The sequence below is a fragment of the Mustela lutreola genome, chromosome 4 (assembly GCF_030435805.1).
Source record: "Mustela lutreola isolate mMusLut2 chromosome 4, mMusLut2.pri, whole genome shotgun sequence".
Lineage (NCBI taxonomy): Eukaryota > Metazoa > Chordata > Mammalia > Carnivora > Mustelidae > Mustela > Mustela lutreola.
This window is the reverse complement of record NC_081293.1, coordinates 150,482,631-150,508,182: the sequence shown is the minus strand read 5'-3', so window position 1 is coordinate 150,508,182 and position 25,552 is coordinate 150,482,631. Positions and strand designations below refer to the sequence as shown.

Here is a 25,552-nt window from a genome sequence, read left to right as displayed (position 1 = left end):
TGAAAATACGCCCAAATAGGAACATTTTATACTGTATATGCCTCCAGTTCTGTTCCATCAGAATCCATTCGGAAAATATTTAAAGGGGCCAACGTCAATAAAAGCTCATCTGGCTAATGAAAAAGAACTGACGTGTTAGAAAGGGGTCCTAAGTTGGGAGGTCACTCTGCTGGGAAGTCTGTTCCAACCCAACAAGACTCCCAACACAGGTTACCCTCCCCTTGCTAGGCCGGGACCGCCACAAATCCTCGCGGGAGGCGGGGCTAGTGACGCCACAGAGACGTCCCGCCCCCTTACGTCGCGCACTGGGAGGCCAGAAGGTTTCTGGCGGGGCCGGCGCCATCTTGCCGGAGCCTGCGACCGAGTGGGAGTGGAGTGGAGCGGCCGTTGTTGCCGACTCTTTCCTCCTCCCCACGGTCCAGTCAGCGGTTGATTAGGCCATCGGCCCTCAAGCCGAGACTTGTCTCTTATTTAGTTCTGGGGAGCACCTGGCCGACATGAGTGATGTAGAGGAGAACAACTTCGAGGGCAGAGTGAGTACAAAGCCGCGGGAGCCGTCTTCGGCGGCGGCCCGATGCTCGGGGTTTCACGGGGGCGAGCGCGGTCGGGCGGGGTTGCGGGGAGTCCTGCGGGGGCCCGCGGGGAGCAGCCTCTGGAGCCATCGCGGTTGTTTCCTTACATACCAAGATGGCTTCTGGGTTCCACTCTTTCCCCAAACACCGCGGATAACCCCTCTCCCCCCTTTTTTGGAGACTGACTGATACCTGGACTCCTGGGTCCGATCCCCACCCCCCACCCCGCAGTGCGCCCTCCCTTCTCCCCACCCCTGAGGTTTCCTTATCTCTGTTCCGAGGAGTGGGTCCCAGTCGCGGTGGGGCGGGAGGAGACGGCAGGGAGTTCCCCTCCGGCCGGATAGTGGTAGGTGCTTCCTGCGGTGTTCTGGCGACCCCGAGCATCGTAGAGGGTCTCGGGGTCGAAACTGCGGCGGGCTGTTGTCCGGGCGGGGAGAAGCTGGCGTGGGACTAGCTGGGGCCTGTGTCTCCTTGGCTCTCTATTGCAGTGAGCGGCCGCGTCTCTGTTGGAACCGGCGGCGTTGCGTCTATAAAGGCGAAAGCCTTGAGGTTGAAGGTGGGACGAGCCTAATGAAGTGGTTAGTCAACGACCGCACCGACCCTTAAGCGTTCTTAAGACGAGAGCTGTGAGGGGAAAACTACGCAAGGAGCCCTTTTCCCTTAATGTCCCTTCTGCTTTCTTTTCACTTCAAAATGAATGTGGAAATGCTATAACGCCTGATTTTTTTCTAATTCCATGATGTTGGGTTTTTTTCTCTCTCCTTTATATCTCAACTTCGAATGCTTTTCTTCCTATGATCTTTCATCTAAAAACCACTTCTTTACAGGTTTTTACGGTAAACAACTCTTAATCTTACATAACTGAACAAATTTTGTGGCCCAGTATTTTAAAAATAGCTAGTCAGTTTTACACTGTTCTGTAATTGAAAATTACAGACCTCCTTCCATTTTTCTTCTCACCCCATCCACCTACAAAGGGAGCTCAAGGATTTCCATTATTCGGGGTCAGTAAATACAAGGATCACAAAGATATGTTCTCCTCAGCCTAGATGTAGTAGAACATTGATAGTTGGAGTTCTACTTCTGAAGTTACCCTCCTGTAGTGGTAATTGGTGGAAGTGGGTTAGTATGAAATCCTGGAAAGAAAATCCCCAGGCAGCATGTTCTTGCTGTTGTGTTGGTATTCTAGTCACTAGGGGAAACGCATAAAAACACTTAAGGTGTGTGCTCGGATGGAATGAATTTTGTCTTTTTTAGAAGCTCATAATATAAATACTTGGAACCAGACAGTTAAATCAGAAGGTGGATTTAGGCTTTTGTTCTTTTTGAGAAAAAAGGTTTAAATGGGTTAGAAACGAAACTACTTTTTGATGCCTTTAAGATTGGATTTTTAAAATAAAATCTAAATCACAGATACAAGTGAGTAGTTGAACCTGCTTTTTTCTTAGAATGAGGTGTTGATTGAGCAAAACTTTTTAAAAATCTTGTAATAAAAGTATTTGGTGATTGCAAGCTGCTTGTTCTTGATCATGTGAGGAAGTTACGGAAAGAAATTTTTCTATCCATTAATATTTCCTTCCATTGACTTTAAAATTTTTTTTTTTTTTTTTAAAGATTTTTTATTTATTTATTTGACAGAGAGAAATCACAAGTAGATGGAGAGGCAGGCAGAGAGAGAGAGAGGGAAGCAGGCTCCCCGCTAAGCAGAGAGCCCGATGCGGGACTCGATCCCAGGACCCTGAGATCATGACCTGAGCCGAAGGCAGCGGCCCAACCCACTGAGCCACCCAGGCGCCCCTCCTTCCATTGACTTTAATACAGAAATTTATTTTTTTTGTAATGTTTGTTTTTATTTCGTTTGTGGGAAAGTGAAGAGTACTGCTATTTGGGACATTGTTTTCCTTTTAAGTTTTTACGTCTTAATTAGTTGTCAAGGAATGGAACAAGTTCTAGATAACTGTCACATTAACCACTTGAGAAAGCAATATATGTAAGATTCCTACCCAGTTTATGCTAAAATGCATGTAGGCATTAATATTCTGTTAGTTTAAAAAGGAGTTCTCAATCCCCCCTCTTGCAGTGTTTATGGTCATGACAATATTTTTTGACAGGTGATACCTAAGTGTATTTTAATGTAAATGAACTCAGCAGATTGAATAGGCCTGTCCTTACCTGTCACATTTTTTTTTTTTTCTTTTGTAGGTTGGGGTAATTGTCTTTATTTGTAATTGGTTAAAGAATTAGAAGAATGCCAGAAGCTTTTTGAAGTGTACTTTTTCTTTTTTTTTTAAATTGTTTCTTAATTTAATACTCACTAGTGCTTTTGGGTTTTTTTTTGTTGTTGTTTTGTTTATTTTTAGTGCTTTTGGTTTTTAAACTACTGTGATTTCTTATCTGCTAACCACAAACCAGTTTTTTAAAAAAAAGTTTTATAGAATACGTTGTGTTATCTTTATATCTAAGTGTAATGACCATTTAGAGAGGCTCAAAACAGGATTCTTCCAATGATGTTCTGGAAGTTTTGTTTTTTTAAGTAGTTACACTTCAAATTTTTTAAACTAAAAGTAGAGGAAACATTGACAGGTTAGATTTCATTTGCTTTATTTATGGAATAAATAGTACATATTAACCCCATCTTACTGAAAAGATACCTAGAATTAGAGGGTAATTTTCTAGAGACTGCAGAACACATTGAAGAAACAAGACTAGGGACGCCTGGGTGGCTCAGTTGGTTAAGCAGCTGCCTTCGGCTCAGGTCATGATCCCAGCGTCCTGGGATCGAGTCCCGCATCGGGCTCCTTGCTCAGCAGGGAGCCTGCTTCTCCCTCTGCCTACCATTCTGTCCGCCTGTACTCGCTCTCTCTCCCTCTCTCTCTCTGACAAATAAATAAATAAAATCTTTAAAAAAAAAAAAAAAAATCATTTTAAAAAAAGAAGAAACAAGACTAATACTAATAGTTCTTATTTTTATAGCAATTTTTAATCTTACTACCCCACCATCAGTTCATTGACATATTTTCAAATGTACTACTTAGAATCATTTTACAAGGGTTGGAGTACTCATACCTTTTTAGAAATTAAAAACTGAGGCCTATAAGAACATGTAGCCAGGAGTCAGGTTTACAGGTCAGAGTCCATTGCTCACTGCATATATACACTTTGCTGTATATGTTTTGACTTCCTTTTTAAAAAGCAGCACACTGTACTTCAGCATCTCAGACACATTAAGAGTGTTTGTTAACTATAGATTATCTCTTCCATTGTAGAGGACTGGAGTAAAAGAACTTTAGGATAGAAAATTATAATTGGTTGAATTTTGTGATAAGTAATCCCAATAGCTAACCAATCAAAATTCCCTTCTGCCTGAAGTAAAACTGTTTGAGCATCTGCCTTTTTAGTAAAAGTCAGGTGTTCTTGAGGGAAAAAACTTAAAGTCCAATTTGAAATGGCTGACAGCTCATATCTGGGTAAAAGTAAGTATATAATCAAGTGATAGAATTAATAGGGAATTTAGGAAATGGAGTTGAGTAGTTTTGTGAGCTAGGAAAAGGGAATGCTTTACTTAATATGTAAAACTCCCGTTGGATTTTATGGTTAGGGAACAGATTGATTGGATGGATAGGACAGTGAAGAATTTGTCGGGGTAGTGAGAGGATAGATTTGCTAGATAGGCAGTCAGATAATGGAGGGTCTTTATTTCTAGATACAGGGATTTGGACTTAATCCGATATGCTGTAAAAAGGCATATATGGATTCTTAATTCTGGGAGTGGCATAATGAAAGGACTTTAGTAAAGAACAGAAGAACTGGTACTAGAGAAGCAGCAAAGCATACTTGAACTATTTAAGGAAAGAAATTATGAAAACTCTAAACAGGACAGCAGTGGGATATGAAGAATGAATGAGACATTTTCAAGGGATCCAGAAGAAGAGGGGTGCCTTTAAAATAAATAGGTTCATTAAAGCAATTTATTGGGGACATGTGTATCAACTTAACAGAAATATTTTAAGTGGAAATGTCTTTTGGAGCTGAAAGTGTGGCTGGCACTTGAGCTATAAATTTGCTTGTCGTCATCATTAAAAAGAGTTGTTTGCTTCACACAACTTCAACTAAAATAGGATTTAGGTCTCAAAAAAATTGTAGTCTCCTTCATAGAAATTAAGGGAAATGGTGTTAAGCTTTCCTTGCCATTTTATTTACCCTCTATCCCTAATTTGTTTTTATAACCAATTTTAGAAAAATGTTAAGCCCAATTTTTTTCTCATACAGTGACCCATTGTTTTTAAGATTTTATTTATTTATTTGACAGAGAGAGATACCACAAGCAGGCAGAGACAGAGAGGGAAGCAGGCTCCCCGCTGAGCAGAGAGCCTCCCAGGACACGAAGGCAGAGGCCCAACCCACTGAACCACCCAGGCGCCCCGTGGCCCACTGTTTTTAATAGAGGTTTATGATTCTCATATAGGGATCCATCTTACAACTCCATAATTGTTATTGAAGAGGAAAAATAATACTTGCCTCCTATTCAGAGTTCTGGCATCCTGTAGCTAGAATATTTTTAAGCAACCCCTAGTGTTCCCCCTTCGTAATACATTAGATGGTTTGACTGGATGACAGAAGTGTAAAGCGAAATACAGATTCCTCTGTACTCATTGGGAATTAAAATGTATGTAAAGATATTTTGTTAAAGAATAGCAGAAATATGGGAAGCTTTTTTTCTTTCTGAAATCTGATTTGTAATAATGGGTGTGATGACTGTGCCATTCAAAACCCATCTTGGTTACTGACAAACAAAAAAAACCTTAAACTAGGCTTTTAATTTTTCTGTTGATGAAATGTTAATAAATGTGAGGGCACAAATGAGGTTTACCTTCTCCCTTCCTTTAAAAAGAAATACAAATAGAATCTCTGTTTTACAGATAAGAATGTCAGGTCAGCAGTTTAGCTTTTAAAAATACTTAGTTTTTTCAGTTTAATTTCATCTATCTCATCAACCTATTACAAAAGGGTAAGACTTCCTTTCTCATGAGACTGACAGTATTAAACCCAAGACAACACGGTCTTGGATTTAATTTATTAAAGTTAAGTCCTATCATTTATGCAATTTTAATGCTTTTTTATTGTCATTTTTTTAAGCAAAGAATTTGTAAACTTAAACATTTTAATGCTCAGACTTTAATATTTGAGACTCTTTCACTGAAGGGTGCTAATTTGCTTAATTTAAGTAGAAGGGATTTTTAAAAGAAGTTGTGTTAACTAAATGTGCCTGCAGTGCACAGATTTGTCATGGATGCTTAATGGTTTGTGCCATTCATAAAATGAAAATAAAAAGTCCTGATAGCTGAAGGAATTTGAAGGGATTTAAATATTTAGGAATGAGAGTTGTAAAAAAATACAGATGGTCTTTGTTTATGGATTTATTTTTGTAAGTGAACTGAAATTATTAACCTATGGCATATGTAGTATAACAAGTGTGAAATGGCCATCAATAATCAACATAATAACTTCCTAGAATCTTCCTAACAGTGAAATGTATCAAACCTTTTCTTTGATACTGTCAGTGGGTACTCAGGCGTCAAATTACTAACCCTGGGACCTTTGTAAAAGGTATACATTTGCATGCTAAATGAGTTAATATCGATTGTTATTTGTTGACCTTTGTAATAAATATAGGACAGAAGTGCTGGTGAGAAAATGGCAATGATCAGATGGGGAAACGAATCAGTAAACATTGTTTTAAAAAAAAAAAATTGAGAGGGGAATAATGAAAGGAAATGTGGTTTTTCCCCCTCTCACCTTTAGGTTAATGTCATTATGTAGTTGTGTATAATCCTTGTTGTCTAATCATTTTTCACCAAAAGTATAAGTGACTACAGCTGCCTGACCAATCTGAGGTAGAAGAAGTTAACTTTCTTTAAATTAAGGCCCTGTAGTCTTTCTTACTCAAGATTCATAAATATTCCCATGATATTAGAAGATGAGAACCCAAGTAGAAAGTTCTGTAATTGGTTCTTAGTAAAGTTTGCTTTTAGTTGTTACTCTTTGGCTTTTAATATAACTAAACTTTTTGGACATTACAGTTGATCATGATGTATAAGATAGCTGGTTTATAAATCATTTAAAATTTGTATGAAAGATGATATAAATTTTACAGGTAATTTCACAGTTGAGAATAATTTGAATTTGGTAATGTATGCATCAGTGCCGATTCCTACGTAATTTCTTTAAGCATTTCCAAAATTATTTTAAACTTTAGAGAATGTAAAGACTGTTAGAATATCTGTGAGTCTTTGCAGAAGAAAAGACTGCTTTAATCTCACTTAGAATGCAGCATATAGATATTTTCTTTTTAAGGAATTGCTTTAATAGCAGTAATGGGTTAAGAAGAGAGTGGAAGTATTTCTTTTATAAGCTTAAGAGTCCGTCATACTCAAGAACTGCTATTTATGCAGACTGAAATTAAAGAATTGGATAAGCAGAAGTTTCCCCTAAACCCCCCAAAATGAAGTTCTTAGTACAGTAAATATTACAAGCTATTGGAGTAATTTAAGTACCTCTCCCCCATTGGGACATAAAATTTACCCAAATGCACTAATGTATTTCTATGGAAATAGATCTCCAATTTCATAAAATAGTGGGAAAAAAATACATTTTGAGAAAGTTTGTTTTAAAAGTTTATGCTATTACAGACGTGAATTTGTATAAACATGGCACTGTGACTTGGCATAGAATTCGCGTTGCCATAATAATAGAGTGGGTTACAATTTAACATTTATGTGTTATGTGTTTATTTTAATGGGGTTTAAGTACTAAGCATATATATTGTTGGAATTTTTTTCTTCCACCTATTATATGATATTAGCTGTATTAAAAGATAAGTCTTCAATTGTTTACTGTAGGAATTGTTCATGTTCTGCAACAATGTGTGCATATATTTAATAACCTTTGCCTTGATTGAAGGAATAGTGCACGGTTGTGGTTATTTACAGTGTGTAAAATGCAGCTGTATTTTAACACAGATTGCTTGAATTGGATACGCTGTGGTACTTAGTATTCATGGTTAACGTTTTGGTTTTGTTTTGTTTATTGTTTTGGGGGGGGTTGGCTGTGTCCTTCAGCTACCACATGAGGTACCTTGATAATAAAGAATAGTTAAGAGAACAAACATAACACCGTTTAAGCAGGGTGTACTGTGGGAACTTTCTGCCTGGCTTCTGGTTTATAATAGGTAAGGTAGACTGGAAGCCTGTTTGTTGTTAAAAATGTGGATATGATTTGATTGAGTCAGTCTGCCCATTTCAACTAGACAGCATATTTTTAAATGGGTGCTGGATCCACTTAAGAATTTGCAGAATTGGGGCGCCTGGGTGGCTCAGTGGATTAAGCCGCTGCCCTCAGCTGGGGTCATGATCTCAGGGTCCTGGGATCGAGTCCCGCATCGGGCTCTCTGCTCAGCAGGGAGCCTGCTTCCTCCTCTCTCTGCCTGCCTCTCTGCCTACTTGTGATCTCTCTCTCTGTCAAATAAAATAAAATCTTAAAAAAAAAAAAAAAAAAAAAAAGAATTTGCAGAATTTCTTGATGGGACAGCTTTAAGAGTAGGTTAAGTAGAGGGTATTGAAACAGGTAACATCCCTTCTTAGTATTTTATTTTTCTGTTTGGAATTTCAATTCAGTTTCCAAATTCTGAATAGTTTAATGCATTTCTTTGGAAAAAGTTGAAGTTATCATTTCATAATGAAGACGAGGCAAAGGTAGAAAAGAATAATCTAGCATTTGTCCATAAAGGACTTGTTGTACCTTGGTTTCTAATGCACAGCACAGTTTGGTGAAAATGGTACTCCCTTGGTACTAGGTTTTAAAAAACAAAGTTACTTAAAAATGGCAAATATTCGTGTGACCATTTTTGTGTGCATGAAGACTTAACTACCAGTTCTTAGAATGATGGGGGGGGGTGTTTGTTTTGTTTTTTGTATTGCAGTAAAAATAATTCTGAAGAATTAGAAGTTTATTTTATGCTTTGTAGTTTATTCTTTGAGTTAAACTTACTGACAGGTATTGATTTATCTTTTTAGATAAGTTTCTAAATTGTTTTTGGAAGTTAGAATGATAGTGACAAATTAGGGGTTACAAGGGAGTTAAGACTGTTTCTTAACCTTGAATGATTTCATGAAGAAATTTATGCAGATTCAGGTTTCCCTGGTATAAAAACTGAAGGATGACCACAAAAGAAGGTATTAGGAATTTGTGACATCTTAATTATAAAAAGCAAGACTTTTTTTTTTTAAGTATCCTAATGTCTTTTGAAAAGATACTCTGTTTTTTTTTTTTTTGAAAAGATACTCTTTGAAAAGATACTCTTAATGTTTTATTAACCAAAAGGAAATTTTCATTTTTTCCAATGAGTTCCTATGCCAGAATTGAAAATTAAACTTTATAATTTAAGATGTTATTAAGTAGCCTTGTTTACATTAATTCCTAAGAAATGGCAATTTTCAACTGTTAAATTTGAGGGAAGACTGGGACATTGAATGTACACACATTTGGACCATAACATTTTTATCATATACTAGAAAGCCTCATGAAAGCATTTAAGAATAAATCTTGAGTTTTAATATAAGACTTTGATTTATATATTTGTAAAATTCAAGGTGTTACAGTGTCATAGAATGCAAAGCATTCTGAAATATATGTATAACATGAGCTGTGGTGATGTTCATAGATACTGTTCTATCAACTGCTGTTCAACAGTATCATAAATGTTATACCACAGGATCAACTTTATAGAAGGGAAAGCTGAGAGAGGGGAAGATACTCTTCTCAGCTTAATGAACTATCCTGTGTGATTCTTCAGTTACAAGCAAATTAGCCATTACTTTATTTTTTAAGTACTGAATATGCTGCTTTTACAGTTTCCAGTTTTACAGTTTCAGTGAATGAAGAAGCCTGAATTGCTGTGCCTGCTCCAGGCATTTGTCGAGAAATTTAGGAGAATATCAGAGATGTGGTGAAAGACTTATTGTAGGTAGCTAAATGGGAAAGGTTGATATTAAACAGAAAGGTAGCTATATATTTCAGTTTTGTCTGCATCTGAAAAATAAGTAGGCCTAACAGCGTTAGTACAGTTCTTGGTAAATAAGTCTTTCGACATTAAACTCAAAGTAGCAGGAAAGTCTTAAGAAAGCTGTGTGATAGGTAGTCTTGTGGCATAAATGAAAAATGGTGTGAAGTTGGGGTGATTGTTTACACTAATAATCAAGGCTCAAATGGACTGTCCTACTTTGGTTATAAATGCCTCATATACCTATCAAATTTATAAAGTCTCTTAATCAGTTTTAAGTCCTTTGATTTTGGAGAGTTTTCATTTATATCCAACTTTTTCAGAAGCCAGTCAATTTTCTGATATAGGATACAGTCATTGAAGGGAGTATGTATATATGCATAACTGCATAAAATACACAAAACTATGAATGGAATTGGTGGGATCAAGAAGTAAAGACCATGATAACTAATTTTGTATTTTTGTATGTTATGATACTTCATGAATAATACAGAATATTAAAATGGCACAGTTGCAAAATTACATGTATTAGTAACTTACAAACCAAAGGGGAAATTTTAAGAATTTCATGCCCTCTTTTCCCCTTAGTTTTTTCTTTATGCTTCTTTTACATCAGAACATAGGTTTCTGATTAGGGTGGAGTATGCAAAGATAGTGGTCAAACATACTTGGAAAAAGATGTTAGTAATTTCACTAATTTAATTTTTTTACTTCTTTGAACCTCAGCATGTGTCCTGTAATGTATGAGTTTAGGTAGGTGTGTTCAAATTTCAGCCTAGAATGCTTCGCTTTAACTGTACCTTGGTATCTTAGCATGGCTTAGTGAAAGCTTATTTTAAGATGACTAAGAATCTTCAAGTTATAAGCTAAAACCTTAAGATATAGGTGGTGGGTGATTACAGTTAATGTTAGATTTATGCTTGAGTTAAGTATTTATATTAAAAATGTTCACATTTTAGAAACTAGGATGAAACATGAAAGGGGAGGAGGAGGGTGAAGAATATGGTAAAAACATTTAGAGAAATTCAGTAAATTCTCTTTAATTGTTAGAAACTAGACTTTGGACAATTTTAAAGATTATAAAATTGTTTTTTAATAAGCTAGTTATTTGCACTTTACCTGCTGGCTTTTCCATTTGATAGATAACATTCTGAACTCCAGCAGAGTTTTATAATCCCCACGTGCTTAAATATACTAAATGTTCTTTTTCCATTAAGGTTAATGTTCGTGAAGAAATTGAAGAGTTTTTTCCAAGAATGTGGAAGATAAATCAAGATAAAAGAAGGCTAATGAAAAGTATTAAAGATCAGAAAATTAAAATTGAATGGGGGAAAAAATTGAACAGAAGATTGGTCAGATAGAAGCACTTGAATATTTTTTTTAAGGCTATTTTGAATTGTTTGAATTGGGGAAGAATACACGAAGTATGAAAAATGAAAAACTCAATGAAGAATGAAGAGAAGTAGAAAGCAAGAGTGAAGTAGAATTAAAAGAATCTGGAAGAATGAATGGGTCCTAGGTTAAGTAAATGTATGGTTTATGTTCCAGTGTCTGTATGATCAAGTTGTAGATGAATTTGCATGATTTCTTAGTTAATAGAGAATTGGTGATCTGGTTCAAGTAGGGAATTACTGAGGACAGTTAGCAGTATTAACAATGGGTTATTAATGAGCTGAAATTTTTTCTGGAGGGTGTTGCCTAACCATTTGTTTTTCAGGAGCAATCAATATAATAATTACGGTACTTAAAATGTTAGGTGTTAGGCATCTACGTGACCAGTGCCATTTGTAATACTGTCTTCTTTGTTAGGAGTCTCGCTCTCAGTCAAAATCTCCAACGGGAACGCCTGCTCGTGTAAAATCGGAGAGCAGGTCAGGATCTCGTAGTCCATCAAGGGTTTCCAAACAATCAGAATCCCATTCTCGATCAAGATCAAAATCCAGGTAAGTGTCCTTAAAATAATACTTAAGATGCTTTCCTTGGATTTTTCAGGGCCATGTAGTTTTTACCAAGTTCCTTATTTTTGCTGTGTTTTACATAGATAATTCACAAAATCATGAAGTAATTTTTCTTAAACCCTAGAGTTTAGAAATGAATGTCCTGGGGGCACCTGGGCAACTGTCAGTTTAGCACCAACTCTTGGTTTCAACATGGGATTATGATCTCAGAGTCTTGAGATTGGGCCCTGGATCAGACTCCACCTCAGCAGGGAGTCTGCTACTCTCTCCCTCTCCCACTCATACACTTTCTCTCTCCCTTCCACCCCCAAATGAATAAATACATTTTTTAAAAAGGTGAACATTCCTGATAAAGATTTTTTTTATTTTTTAAAGATTTTATTTATTTATTTGATGGAGATCACAAGTAGACAGAGAGGCAGGCAGAGAGAGAGGGGGAAGCAGGCTACCTGCTGAGCAGAAAGCCCGATGCAGGGCTTGATCCCAGGACCTCGAGACCATGACCTGAGGTGAAGGAAGTGGCTTAACCCAGTGAGCCATCCAGGCACCCCCAGATAAAGATTTAGATAAGGCAGAGTCCGGTCATCTTTTAGCCTGGTTAACCTATCAGTTACTAGCTATTAACATAAATTAAATGTTTTGATTGATTTAATGTATTGGCACTGAGGATTGGAGTTTGATTTTATTTCAACAATATTTGTGCAACGGAAATGTAATTTTCTCCATCAGAGACTTAGCTTGTAATTCAGTACAGAGAGCATTGATGTATCTATGTTGTATTAATTATCGAAATGATTTGAAAAGATTTCTCAAGATTCATATTCTAGCTATATCCTTTACCTGAAGATTGTGACTAAGTGTGTTCAGGGTGGAGCTGGCCAGATACAGCTGGGTGTATCTGGAGCCCCAATCTCTGGGTGATTCAGGAGCCCCTCCACTATCATTTCCACTGACAATAAAACTCCAGTGAACCACTGCAGAGTTCACTGTATCAGATGTTCCAGGTATACAGGGGTGGGTGAAAGACAGTTTTAAAAACAACCTGGACAGTTATTCAGTAAATCATAATTTCGTGATTAGGGACATAATTTGTCTTTGTATGGAGTTTGCTTGCCAATGGAGCATGAGACCAAAGGATTGAAGGACTGTACTTGAGTCCACAGCTGTCTTTATCATATCCAGGATCCAACTTGATTTACTAACCACTCTAATTAAATCTACATGTGTAGAGTAACGCTGTGTTGTATTTGGGTATGCAAACAGAAATTAGCATATTTTCATTTGAGTACCTTTGCATTGCTGCTCCCAGCCTAGATAGAATTTTCTTCCCTCATATATTCAGTAACTTGATTTATTCTCTGCCGAAGCGTCACCTGAGAACATTAAAGAGCATGCATGCTCTTTTAAGTCTTTTTTTCATAATGCTTACCACTATCTGATTTAGAGGAAAGTTAGCTACTCTTAAATGGTATTTAATGTCTCATTTTTCATTACTAAATTATAATAATTGATGGGGCACTTGGTGGCTCAGTTAAGCATCTACCTTTGGCTCAGGTTATAATCTCAGGGTCCTGGGATCAAGCCCTTTATCAGGGAAGCCTGCTTCTCCATCTGCCTCTGCCCCTCTCCTTGCTTGTGTGCTCTCTCTCTCTCTCAAATAAATAAATCTTGTAAAAAAAATTAAAATAACAATTGATATGTTAAATGAGAGGTTTTCTTATTAATGTTTATCTTTTACATTGAGGCTATAAATTAGTGCTAAGGAAAATGGAAAGTATCTAAAAGTATACTAAATCTGCTAGGAACCAGATCTCCATGTCTTGCCAAGGGACCTTTGCTCTTGCCATTCCTAAAACACTTTGCCCTTATCTATCTAGTAAAATTTGTCTCCCAGCATTATTATTAGCCTTCTTTGTTTTGAATAATCTTCCCTTACTACTTTTATTCCCTTCACCTGTGTGTTGTCTTTTTTAACTTTCTGGCCCTTAGCATGTATAACATTTATTGAACATCTTAAACAAGTTATTTTGTAAGACTGTGAATACCAGTAGGGCTCCTAGATGGCTCAGTTTGGTTAAGCATCCAACTCTTGATCTCAGCTCAGGTCTTAATCTCAGGGTTGTGAGTTCAAGCCCCACATTAAAAACAAAACAAAACAAAAAACTGATCGCTTCTGGTCAAGATGTTTATTAAGGATGGCTTACATGAACAGTAAATAAATTGTTGCAGTAAGGGGTGCATAGGTGGCTCAGTTGGTTAGGCATCTGCCTTCAGCTCAGGTCATGATCTCAGACTACTGGAATTGAGCTCAGCATTGGGTTCCTCGCTCAGAGAGCCCACTTCTCCCTCTGCCTCTCCACTCTCCTTGTGCTCTCTGTCCCTCTCAAATCTTTAAAAACAAAAAAGGAAAGAAATTGTTGCATTAAGAGGCAAAGAAAATTAGTGACTGAAGTAGAGATAGGAGATGAACTAGGGAAGCAGCAGTGGAGGGTGGGTGAGGTCCTCTGGAAAGCTAGAAGAAATGAAAACTATTACATGGGCATTTAGGTTGTTGAATTAACTTAGCAGAAGCTAGATTGCAGTGGGCTAAAGAAAGATTAGAAAGGAAATGGTATTCATTTCCAGTGAAATGAATAGTGAAGGGAAGAAACAGTGAAGGGAATATAGAACTATATTGAGAAGATATGATGGTAAGAATCAAAGGATTTTACTGTGTTAGTAACAGTAGTTGGTGGTTTGTGTTGTCTTTGTTGTGGTAAGATACACATAAAATTTACAATCTCAGTCATTTTTAAGTGTACAGTTCAGTGATAGTAAATACATTCACATTGTGCAGGCATCACCACCATCTGTCCCCAGAGCTGTTTTCAGCTTGTAAAACTGAAATTCTATACCCACTAAACAGTGGCTCCTTGTTTTCCCTCCTCCCAGCCCCTGGCAACCACCATTTTACTCTGTCTGTACGATTTTGCCTACCCTAAGAACTTTATGTATATAGTGTAATCACAGTATTTGTCTTTTGGTGACTTACTTGTCTCACTTAACATAATGTCCTCTGGTTTCATCCATGTCACAGAATACTGCAGGATTTCCTTAGGGCTAGTTTATATTTTACTTTTTAAAGAAGGTAGAGTTACAACATGCTTGTAATGTAAAGTGAAGAAAGTGTAGAAAGAATAGACTAACAACATGATGATTGTAGTGATTAAGATAACAAAAGGAAGAATATTCTTTCCTCTGAAGGGAACTGGGTTACATGTGTAGATCCTTGTCATTAGCCATCTTGTTTCAGTATTTTTACCTAAATGTATTTCTCTCAAAGGTCGAGGTCAAGGAGGCATTCTCATAGACGTTACACTCGATCCAGATCCCATTCTCACTCTCATAGGAGACGATCTCGAAGTAGGTCATACACACCAGAATACCGGCGTCGAAGAAGCCGAAGTCATTCTCCAATGTCTAACCGGAGAAGACATACAGGCAGCAGGGTTTGTGGTTTATGAAAATTACTGAAAACTTTGTGTGTTTAGTCATAGCATAATATCTTACTTTCATGAGATTAGACCATTATTTTAAAGTGCTACTCCAAGGGTACCTGGCTGGCTCAGTCAGTGGAGCATGTGGCTCTTGATCTCAAGGTTATGTGTCTGAGACCCTCACTGGGTATAGAGATTACTTGGGAAATAAAAAATAAATAAAGTGGTACTCCAGAAACATCATTAATTGTATGAATATTGTTTGTATACATTTAAATATATTATCTTAACTTTTGAGTAGTTAAAAGAAATTTGGGGGGAATACATGTTCTGAGAATTAAGATCAAAAGCATAAACTGAGTTGAGAATATTGAGATGAAAAAGTTTTGGTGGGGATTAAGGGAAGCTGACAAGAAATAGATGTAGTAATAACAGCTAACACATACTGAGCACTATGCAGTTGTTCAGTACATTTAATGGATAAGAGTTTAGGAGATGTGACACTGAGGTTTGGTTTTTGGCCAACTGGCAGAGCCCAGGTTTCAGCCAGCCTGCTTGGCTCTTAAAGTTCCTGTGCTTAACTGCTGTAGTGTGCTTTTCCACCATATGATGCTGAATTACTTAACTCTGATGGAGTCTGCTATTTCATGATGTTTTGAAATATGTACATAGATTTTTCAAATCTGTTTAGTGGGAAGTTTGAAGGAATACCCTTGGTAAGAATGAAAATGGAGGAAAGTCTTAATCAGCAATTATAAAGTCCTATTAAGTACAAATCTGTAAGCTAGAAAACATTTGAATAAACCATAAATGTGGCTTTAAACTACGGTAGATTTTTAGGATACATTCTGAAAATTGCTGGGCTAGAAAGGTGGGGATGTTTTTATTCAGGCTCCAATGGCAGTATACTCCAAAGAGGGCCTGAGTGTACTGTGAACTGTAAAAATATAGCTCGTCTGGTTTTTTTCCTCTTAAATTTTTCTTTCCCAAGGGACTTGAAATAGTATAGTCTTTGTGTATTAGAGGGGTGTTCTAAGCAAAGTATTTCATGTTAATTAATTTCTATTTCAATTTGGCGCTTGAAATTAAATCACATCTTTTTCACCAGGCAAATCCAGATCCCAACACTTGTCTTGGAGTGTTTGGCCTCAGTTTATACACAACAGAGAGAGATCTTCGTGAAGTATTTTCTCGATATGGACCATTGAGTGGTGTCAATGTGGTTTATGATCAGCGAACTGGTCGGTCACGAGGATTTGCTTTTGTTTATTTTGAAAGAATAGATGACTCAAAGGAGGTAATTTTGTTTTTAGAATTTTAGAATTTTAGAATTTTTCAATTTGAAATTTTTCTGATGTGCATGATTATATTGTTAAAAGTTGACTAATAGTCTCCCCGTTTTATAACCTGTTCTCTTTCATTCCCTAACCTGAGTTTGGTTCAAACTCTTCCTTTTAGCACCATCTGGGTGGCTTAGTGTAGGTTAAGCATCTGCCTTCAGTTCAGATCATTATCCCAGGTGGGATCGAGCCTCTCCTTAGGCTCCTTGCTCAGTGGGGAGCCTGCTTCTCTCTCTCTCCCTGTCACTCCCCCTGCTTATGCACGTGCGCACACACTCTATCAAATAAATAAAATCTTTAATTTTTTTTTTAAAGATTTTATTTATGTGAAAGAAATAGAGAAAGCAGAAGCAGGGAGGAGAGGGCGCAATCCCAAGACGCTGAGATCACGACCTGAGCTGAGCTGAAGGGAGACACTTAACCAACTGAGCCCCCAAGCATCCCTAAATAAAATCTTAAAAAAAAAATGGGTCCCTGGGTGGCTTAGTGGGTTGAGCCTCTGCATTCGGCTCAGGTCCTGGTCTCAGGGTCCTGGGATTGAGCCCAGAGTCAGGGTCCCTGCTCAGCGGGAAGCCTGCTTCCACCTCTCTGCCTGCCTGAGGGCCTACTTTTGATCTCACTGCCAAATCAGTCGATCAATCTTAAAAAACAAAAACAGAAAAAATTTCCTTTCATTGTTAAATTGGAAATTGCCAGTTTCACTTTCCAACTAATATTTTCTGGTATAGGCATATCCTGATTGAAATCTGGCTTTGTAAACAGAAGTGTATATGTGTTTGAGTTAATGGAAAAAGTAAAGTATATAAATGTCCTCTTTTGGGACGCCTGGGTGGCTCAGTGGTTTGGGCCTCTGCCTTCAGCTCGTCATGATCTCAGGATCCTGGAATCGAGCCCCGCATCAGGCTCTCTGCTCAGTGGGGAGCCTGCTTGCCCGTCCCTCTCTGCCTACTTGTGATCTCTCTCTCTCTCAAATAAGTAAAATCTTAAAAAAAAAAAAAAAAAAAGGTCCTCTTTTGACTAAACATTTCTCCTATTCCAAGCAGATGATTAAGCTAACTTTTTAGAAATTATATGAGATTTTGGAGTGCCTAACTGGCTCGGTGGAGTGTGTGACTTAATCTCAGGATTGTTAGTTCAACCCCTATGCTGGGTGTAGAAATTATTTAAAATATTTTTTAAATTAAAAAAAAATTATTTGTTTGATCTGTTTAATTTTGTATAGAATTAGCTCCCCATGTATAGACAAAGAGCTTTGTTTTTCTGTTTTCATATTCATCTGTCATTTTGTTCTTTAAAATATACATAGAATTGTTTCGGGTTGTTTTAAGATTTGATTTGAGAGAGAGCATAGTGGGTGATAAAGGGAGAAGGAGAGAATCTCGAGAAGACTCTGTGCTGAGCCCCAAGCGGGGTTCCTTATCACAACACTGAGATCATGACCTGAGCCAAAATCAACAGTCAGACACTTAACCAGCCGAGTCACCCAATCGCCCCTGAAGCTGTGCTGCTTTAATGTATAGATACTGGATAAAGAGAGCAGTAAGGCTTGCTTTCGCTATACTAAAGTTCATAGTGATTGGGTTAGAAAATTCCATTTTAAGGAATTTGAAGCTCGTTATTAAAGTTTTATCAAACCCTTTTTGGGGCACTTGGGTGGCTCAGTTGATTAAATATCCCAGTCTTTGATCTCAGCTCATGTGTTGATCTCAGGGTCATGAATTCAGGCCCCATATTGGGCTCCATTACTTTAAAAAAGTAAGTGATTGTTGTTGTTTCAATCAAATTTTAATAAATGGCAGGGCACCTGGCTGGCCCAGTTGATAGAGCATGCAACTTTTGATTTCAGGGTAGTGAATTTGAGCCCCACATTGGGCATAGAGCTTACTTTTAAAAAAACAAACAGACAAAAAACCTAGTAAATGGCAAATGTACTATTTTACATGTGATAGTAGTTGGTAATTGATCTGTGCATCAAGAGCATTTGATTGCAACACAATCAGTCATTATAAAAGCATATCTGGGTTGCCTGGGTGGTTCAGTGTAAAGCTTCTGCTTTTGGCTCAGGTCATTATCCCAGGGTCCTGAGATTGAGCCCCAAGTCAGGCTCCCTGCTCAGCAGGGAGTCTGCTGCTCCCTCTGCGCCTCGTATGCTCTCTTTTTTTTTTATTTTAAAGATTTTATTTATTTATTTGACAGAGAGAGAGATCACAAGTAGGCAGAGAAGCAGGCAGAGAAAGAGGAGGAAGCAAGCTCCCTGCTGAGCAGGGAGCCCAATACAGGCCTCGATCCCAGGACCCTGAAACCATGACCTGAGCCGAAGGCAGAGGCATAACCCACTGAGCCACCCAGGCGCCCTGCTCTCTCTCTCTCTTTTGTTTGCTTTCTCTCTCAAATAAAATCTTAAAAAAAAAAAAAAAAATGAATAGATAGTGAAAGTTATCATATTTTTCAAAAATAGTAGATGCTAATGGATGGAGGCCAGGAATGATGCCAAAAATCAAAATGTACAGGATTGGGACGCCTGGGTGGCTCAGTTGGTTAAGCAGCTGCCTTCGGCTCAGGTCATGATCCCAGCGTCCTGGGATCGAGTCCCACATCGGGCTCCTTGCTCAGCGGGGAGCCTGCTTCTCCCTCTGCCTCTGCCTGCCATTCTGTCTGCCTGTGTTCGCTCTCTCCCCCTCTCTCTCTCTGATAAATAAATAAAATCTTTAAAAAAAAAAAAATAAAAAAAAAAAAATGTACAGGATAGCCACCCAGAATAAAGAATTAGCAGTCCAAAAATATCAATAATGTTGGAGGTTGAAAAACCCCAGATAATTGTGACAAAATAACACTCCAGGTTGTAAGTCATTTATGTAATAGACATTCTAATTAGCATTCTCTAATTTTACTTTTTTATTTGAGAGAGACCATGTATATGCATGAGCTGGGAGCTGGGAGAAAATCCTAAGCAGGCTCCTTGCCCAGTGCAGAGCCCAGTGTGGGGCTTGATCTCACAACCCTGGGATCATAACTTGAGCCAAAATCAAGAGCTGGGACACACCAGCCCACTAAGCTATCCACTTCCCCCATCAAATATTATGACTTACTTTGATTACATATTTGTCATTTATTTCTCTTCTCAATTAAGAGATACAGGTTTCAATTTTTAAAATAGTAAGATATCTGATGTGAAGTATAAAACAATATCACAATTAGATTTTTTTTTTAAAGATTTTATTTATTTATTTGAGAAAGAGAGACACCACAAGCAGGGGGTAGGGGTTGGCAGGGAGGGGAGCAGCCTCCCTGCTCTTGATCCCAGGACCCTGGGATTGTGACCTGAACCAAAGGCAGATGCCTAACCAACTGAACCACTTAGGCACCCCAAGAGGTTTTTTTTTTTGTTTTTTTTTTAAGCTTTTATTTATTTATTTGACAGACACAGCAAGAGAGAGAACACAAGCAGAGGGGGTGGGAGAGGGAGAAGCAGGCTTCCTGCCAAGCAATGGAGCCCAATGCAGGGCTTGATCACAGGACCCTGGGATTATGACCCAAACCAAAGGTAGATGCCTAATGACTGAGCCACCCAGGCACCCCAAGATTTTTTTTAATACAAAATTTGTTAAGAAATTTGTCCTAGCTCTTGAGTCCTCCCGTAACCACCCTGTCAGATTTGTTTCTTTATAAAATAAAATGAAAATGGCAATTTTACCTTAATTCCAAGGAACTTGCAAATGTGGTAGAGCAGTTGGGAGTTACTATCCCATTTATTGGTATTCGTGCTGAAGGACAGAGTGATAGGGGATGTGAGTGCAGATTTAAAGACAGGAGCACTTACTGGTAGGTTTAGAAGTTCTTTTATATTTGGAGTTCACTAGATGGCAGTGTGTTACCTAAGAAATGGTTTTTTGCTAACCTAGACTTGGTCCCCTGAATTGCAGTTTCTGCTTGGAGTTGCCTAGACTTGATTTGCCCAACTTGTATGTTTCTCAGTAGCTGCCCCCAGTCTTTCAGCAGAGGCATGTTTAAATAAGTGTGTGTGTGTGCACATAAGAAAATTCAATGCTGTTGACATGCGTAAGCAAGGATTTCCATGTAAAATCCTGGCCCTTCTTGTTTGGGAAAGAAGTTTAGAGAATTTTAATTTTTAAAATTTCAGGTGGAAAATGTGTTAAATTTGTTGCAGTTTTTGTAGTTTCCCATTAGTGAATTATGCATGACTTTCTGTGCCTATTCTCCTTTAAAGGCTATGGAAAGGGCAAATGGAATGGAGTTGGACGGTAGAAGAATTCGAGTGGATTATTCTATTACCAAGAGAGCGCACACACCTACACCTGGCATCTACATGGGCAGACCAACTCAGTAAGATTTCAGATTTTTTAAGCTAAACTAAAAGCCAGAAATTCACCAGAAATGTATGCAAACTTTTGATTAATCAAAAGATAAAATTATTTTTTTCCTATAATAAGAATCAAAAGTTAAAGTCATTCCTGGCTCTTTCCTTGGTGCTATACAAATAGAAAAATTATTAAATACTAGAAAAATGGTGTATGCTTTTAAGTATTCTCTTTCTGTTCTTAATGTGACTTTGGAAGCCTTGTGGATAGGGAAGAGTTTTACTCTTCAGGGTGTGTGTGTGTGTATGTATGTATGTATTTTTTGACAGATCACAAGTAGGCAGAGGGGCAAGGCGGGGCGGAGCAGGCTCCCTGCAGAGCAGAGAGCCCAATGTGGGCCTCAATCCCAGAACCCTGTGATCTTTTTTTTTTTTTTTTTAAGATTTTATTTATTTATTTGACAGAGATTACAAGTAGGCAGAGAGGCAGTCAGAGAGAGGAGGAAGCAGGCTCCCCGCTGAGCAGAGAGCCCGACCTGGGGCTTGATCCCAGGACCCTGGGATCATGACCTGAGCAGAAGGCAGAGGCTTTAACCCACTGAGCCACCCAGGCGTCGTGTCTTTTTTTTTTTTTTTTTTTTTTTTTTTTTTAAGCCAGTTTACACATCATGCAGAAAATAGAGGCTTTTATAAAATTTTTTCATATATAAAATAACTGAAGAAAGTTGTTTTGTTTTGTTTTTAATTTATTTAACAGAGATCACAAGTAGGCAGAAATGCAGAGAGAGGGGGACGCAGGCTCACCAGTGAGCAGAGAGCCTGATGCGTGGCTCGATCCCGGGATCCTGAGATCATGACCTGAGCTGAAGGCAGAGGCTCAACCTACTGAACCACCCAGGCGCCCCTAAAGAAAGTATTTCTTAAAAGTGAAAGAGGGTGGGCGCCTGGGTGGCTCAGTGGGTTAAGCCGCTGCCTTCGGCTCGGGTCATGATTTCAGTGTCCTGGGATCGAGCCCCGAATCGGGCTCTCTGCTCGGCAGGGAGCCTGCTTCCCTCTCTCTCTCTCTGCCTGCCTCTCCATCTACTTGTGATTTCTCTCTGTCAAATAAATAAATAAAATCTTTAAAAAAAAAAAAAAAAAGTGAAAGAGGGAGAGGGGAACCTGGGTGGCTCAGTTGGTTAAGCCTCTGCCTTTCAGCTCAGGTCATGATCTCAGAAACCCAGGATCGAGCCCCGTTTCAGGCTCTCTGCTCAGCTGGAGCCTGCATCCCCCTATTTCTCTGCCTGCCTCTCTGCCTACTTGTGATCTCTCTCTATCAAATAAAGAAAGAAAATTTTTTTAAAAAGGGCGCTTGGGTGGCTCAGTGGGTTAAAGCCTCTGCCTTCAGCTCAGGTCATGATCCCAGGGTCCTGGGATCAAGCCCCGCATCGGCCTCTCTGCTCAGCAGGGAGCCTGCTTCCCTTCCTCTCTCTCTGCCTGCCTCTCTGCCTATTTGTGTCTACTACTACTGTCTGTCCAATGGATGAATGAAATCTTTTATAAAAAGGGGGGGGGGCGCCTGGGTGGCTTAGTCGTTAAGCGTGTGCCTTCAGCTCGGGACATGATCCCAGGGTCCTGGGATGGAGGCCCACATCCGGCTCCTTGCTCAGCGAGAAGCCTGCTTCTCCCTCTCCCACTCCCTGCTTGTGTTCCCTCTCTCTCTATCTTTCTGTCAAATAAATAAAATCTTTGAAAGAAAGAAAGAAGGAGTATAGGTGTTCAGTTACTTTGAAACCTTCTTGGGGAAAATGTAAGATGTGGTCAGAAGAGCCTACAAAAACTAAAGTGAAAATACTGTCCCTGTGATTAGGAGTTGGGAAAAATTACAGGATAAAGTGCTTAAGGGTTTAAATTTGCTGCGGAAGATTTAAAACCAGAGCTTGAAATTGTTTTAGGGCTGGGCCTCAGTGTAAGGTAGTTAATTCTGCTGTTCAGGGTCGTTAACCTTTTTAAGTGCTTGATGTTTATTGTTTTTGAATTAGTCATCACTCACATCTTAGCATTTTGGTACTATTTCCCAGCACCGTATTTCATTTCTGCTTCTTGAAAAGAAAAGGTCCTCCTGATTTGGGTAGTGCATTAATAAAAGAATAGTTTATAGTTTGAGAGTTTTCTGAAATCATTCCTGGTTTTTTATGTAATGAATAGGAAACCAAAGCAGAGTAATACCCTGGAGTCAGCAAAGCGAGACATGGGGGTCACTGACTTGAAAAGAGTGGTTCTTTCTCCCTTATCTTCCTACCTCCTCAATTTTGGTTAAGTACCAGTTGTTATTAAATGAAACTGGAAAATAATCACATTGATGTAAAAAATTTTTACATTTTTCTGTAGTAGTGGCGGTGGCGGTGGTGGAGGTGGTGGTGGAGGTGGAGGAGGTGGCAGGCGTCGAGATTCTTACTATGATAGAGGATATGATCGTGGATATGACAGATATGAAGACTACGATTACCGGTACAGGTAATGTTTTAATTTGTAGTTTCTGTTCTAAATTAGATAGTAGTTGTATTATTTGGCACTTTTGTGTTTCATACATATTAATAAAAATATTTAAAAATAGATTATGCTTTCTTGAGAAAGTAGAGGAAGATGATTTTCTCAAGATTGAGGAAGGTTAATTGTCTGTATTTGCCCAGTATTTTGCTGTATGATATGCTTGCTGTTATAGTATTAACTGGCACAAAGAGAATGTAATAGTATTTGAATGATGGGGAATCTTTATTTCCACCTGCCTCAATGGAGTGATTTTGTGGTATGCTAAATAATCTTTTATTTCCTGCAGAAGAAGATCACCTTCTCCTTACTATAGTCGGTACAGATCACGATCAAGATCTCGTTCCTACAGCCCAAGTACGTATACTTTTATTTTGTAGCATTAAGAGGCATTTGTAATTAATGGTTTATTTTAGAAAATTAGGGTAAATGGAGATTATTGATAGTTGGACAAAAAATAGACAAGTGAAACTGTAATTGTCATTTTGACTTTTGTTTTTTGCTCTCTTTCAGGACGCTATTGATACACAGAATGGTTGCAGATGAGGACATCTTTTTCTTTCTGTGTGTGTGTGTGTGTATGTGTGTGTGTGTGTGTGTGTGTTGGTTTGGTTTGCTTTTGGGCTTTTGGTTTTGGTTTGGTTTGGTTTTGGGTCTTGAGTTTGTTTTTTGTTTAATTCTGGATTTCCCCAAGCTTCTAATCCTTTTTACTTCTTAAAAAGAACCCTTAAAAAAAAATCTTCGGTTTATTCACCATCTACACTTTGTCAGTTGTATTGCTGTTTCCACCCCTTAAAGATGTAATTGTTGTCATTTTGAGTAGTTACACATCTTAAGTAAAAAAAAGGAACCCCCAGTGTTACGCTTTGTAAACGATTTTTTTCCTTTTTTTCTTTTTCTTTCTTTTTTTCCTTTTCTTCTTTTTTTTTTTGCTTTCCTTTGCTTTTACAGAAAATTAACTCCTGGCTAATCAAATGAGGAAAGAAATGATCTTTTTAAAGCTTCTTTTGTGTTAGGTATTGTATTAGACATTATACTAGAGACCTCCATTTACGACGAACTCCTTTTTTAACTTTCTTTTGGGGAAGGTAGTAACACATAAAGTAGTTCAGTCATGTCAAGTTTGTCTGGGGTGGCATGGAGCAGTCAAATAGTTGAGTGTAGAAAGTTTGAAGCTATATAAGAAAACACTTGTTCATTTCTTTGGAAGAACAAAATTTTTGAACCCTAAAAATTATGTCATTTTTTTAAGAGATGAAAGCTTGTGGACTCCTACAAAACATGTTGTATTTAAAATACATCTGTTAAGACTTAAAGTGTGATGTTTGTGTTGAATTTATTGAAATTTAAGTATTCCCTTAATCAGTGAAGGACAACTATTATTTATTACTTAGAGCAATTGTATACTTTGCTGTTAGAAATTTTTGTATGGGGACAATGGTTAAGCAGGCTATTATTGTATAGTATAGAGTTCTTTAGAGGATACGTGTGAGGAAAAGTAGTCTCCTTTCAAATAAAGGTTAATTTCTTTGAAAATGGGACTGTTTCTTTATCGTGGTAGAATGAGAAAAATATATATATAACTTATATAACTGGATTGATTTGAGAACCAGTCCTTTTCCTGATATTTTTGCTTATACCCAATGTAATTCTTTCTCTTAGTCTTTAAAAATCCTTGTTTTGGGGGCACCTGGGTGGCTCAGTGGGTTAAGCCACTGCCTTTGGCTCGGGTCATGATCTCAGGGTCCTGGGATCGAGTCCCGCATCAGGCTGTCTGCTCAGCAGGGGGCCTGCTTCACTTCCTCTCTGCCTCTCTCTCTGTCAAATAAAATCTTGAAAAAAAAATCCTTGTTTTGGGGCACCAGGGTGGTTCATTTGGTTAAGAATCCACATTTGGCTCAGGTCCTTATCCCAGGGTGCCTGCCTGGATTGAGCCCCACCCGCGTGGGGTTCCCTGCTCATCAGGGAGTCGTCTTCTGCCTCTCCCTCTGCCCTTCTCCCTGCTCAGGTGTGCATGCGCACTCTCAACTAAAATCTTTGGAAAAATATTAAAAATCCTTGTTTTTCTTTCCTCCCCCCCACCTTTTTTTTAAGATTTTATTTATTTGAGGCGCCTGGGTGGCTCAGTGGGTTAAAGCCTCTGCCTTCAGCACAGTTCATGATCCCAGGTCCTGGGATCGAGCCCCACATCAGGCTCTGCTCAGCAGGGAGCCTGCTTCCCTTCTTCGCTCTCTGCCTGCCTCTCTGTGATCTCTGTTAAATAAATAAATAAAATCTTTAAAAAAAAAAAAAGATTTTATT

At 38.3% G+C, this 25,552-nt stretch overlaps 1 protein-coding gene across 1 annotated transcript; it reads left to right on the top strand.

Moving 5' to 3' along the window:
• Positions 1 to 313: 313 nt before the first annotated feature.
• Positions 314 to 24,787, top strand: TRA2A (transformer 2 alpha homolog). The gene is made up of 8 exons (XM_059171358.1): positions 314 to 533; positions 11,440 to 11,573; positions 14,911 to 15,076; positions 16,173 to 16,361; positions 20,633 to 20,748; positions 23,093 to 23,218; positions 23,541 to 23,608; positions 23,765 to 24,787. Exons 1-8 carry the CDS (start codon positions 498 to 500, stop codon positions 23,773 to 23,775), a joined length of 846 nt encoding a protein of 281 aa, XP_059027341.1. The 5' UTR covers positions 314 to 497; the 3' UTR covers positions 23,776 to 24,787.
• Positions 24,788 to 25,552: the final 765 nt, after the last annotated feature.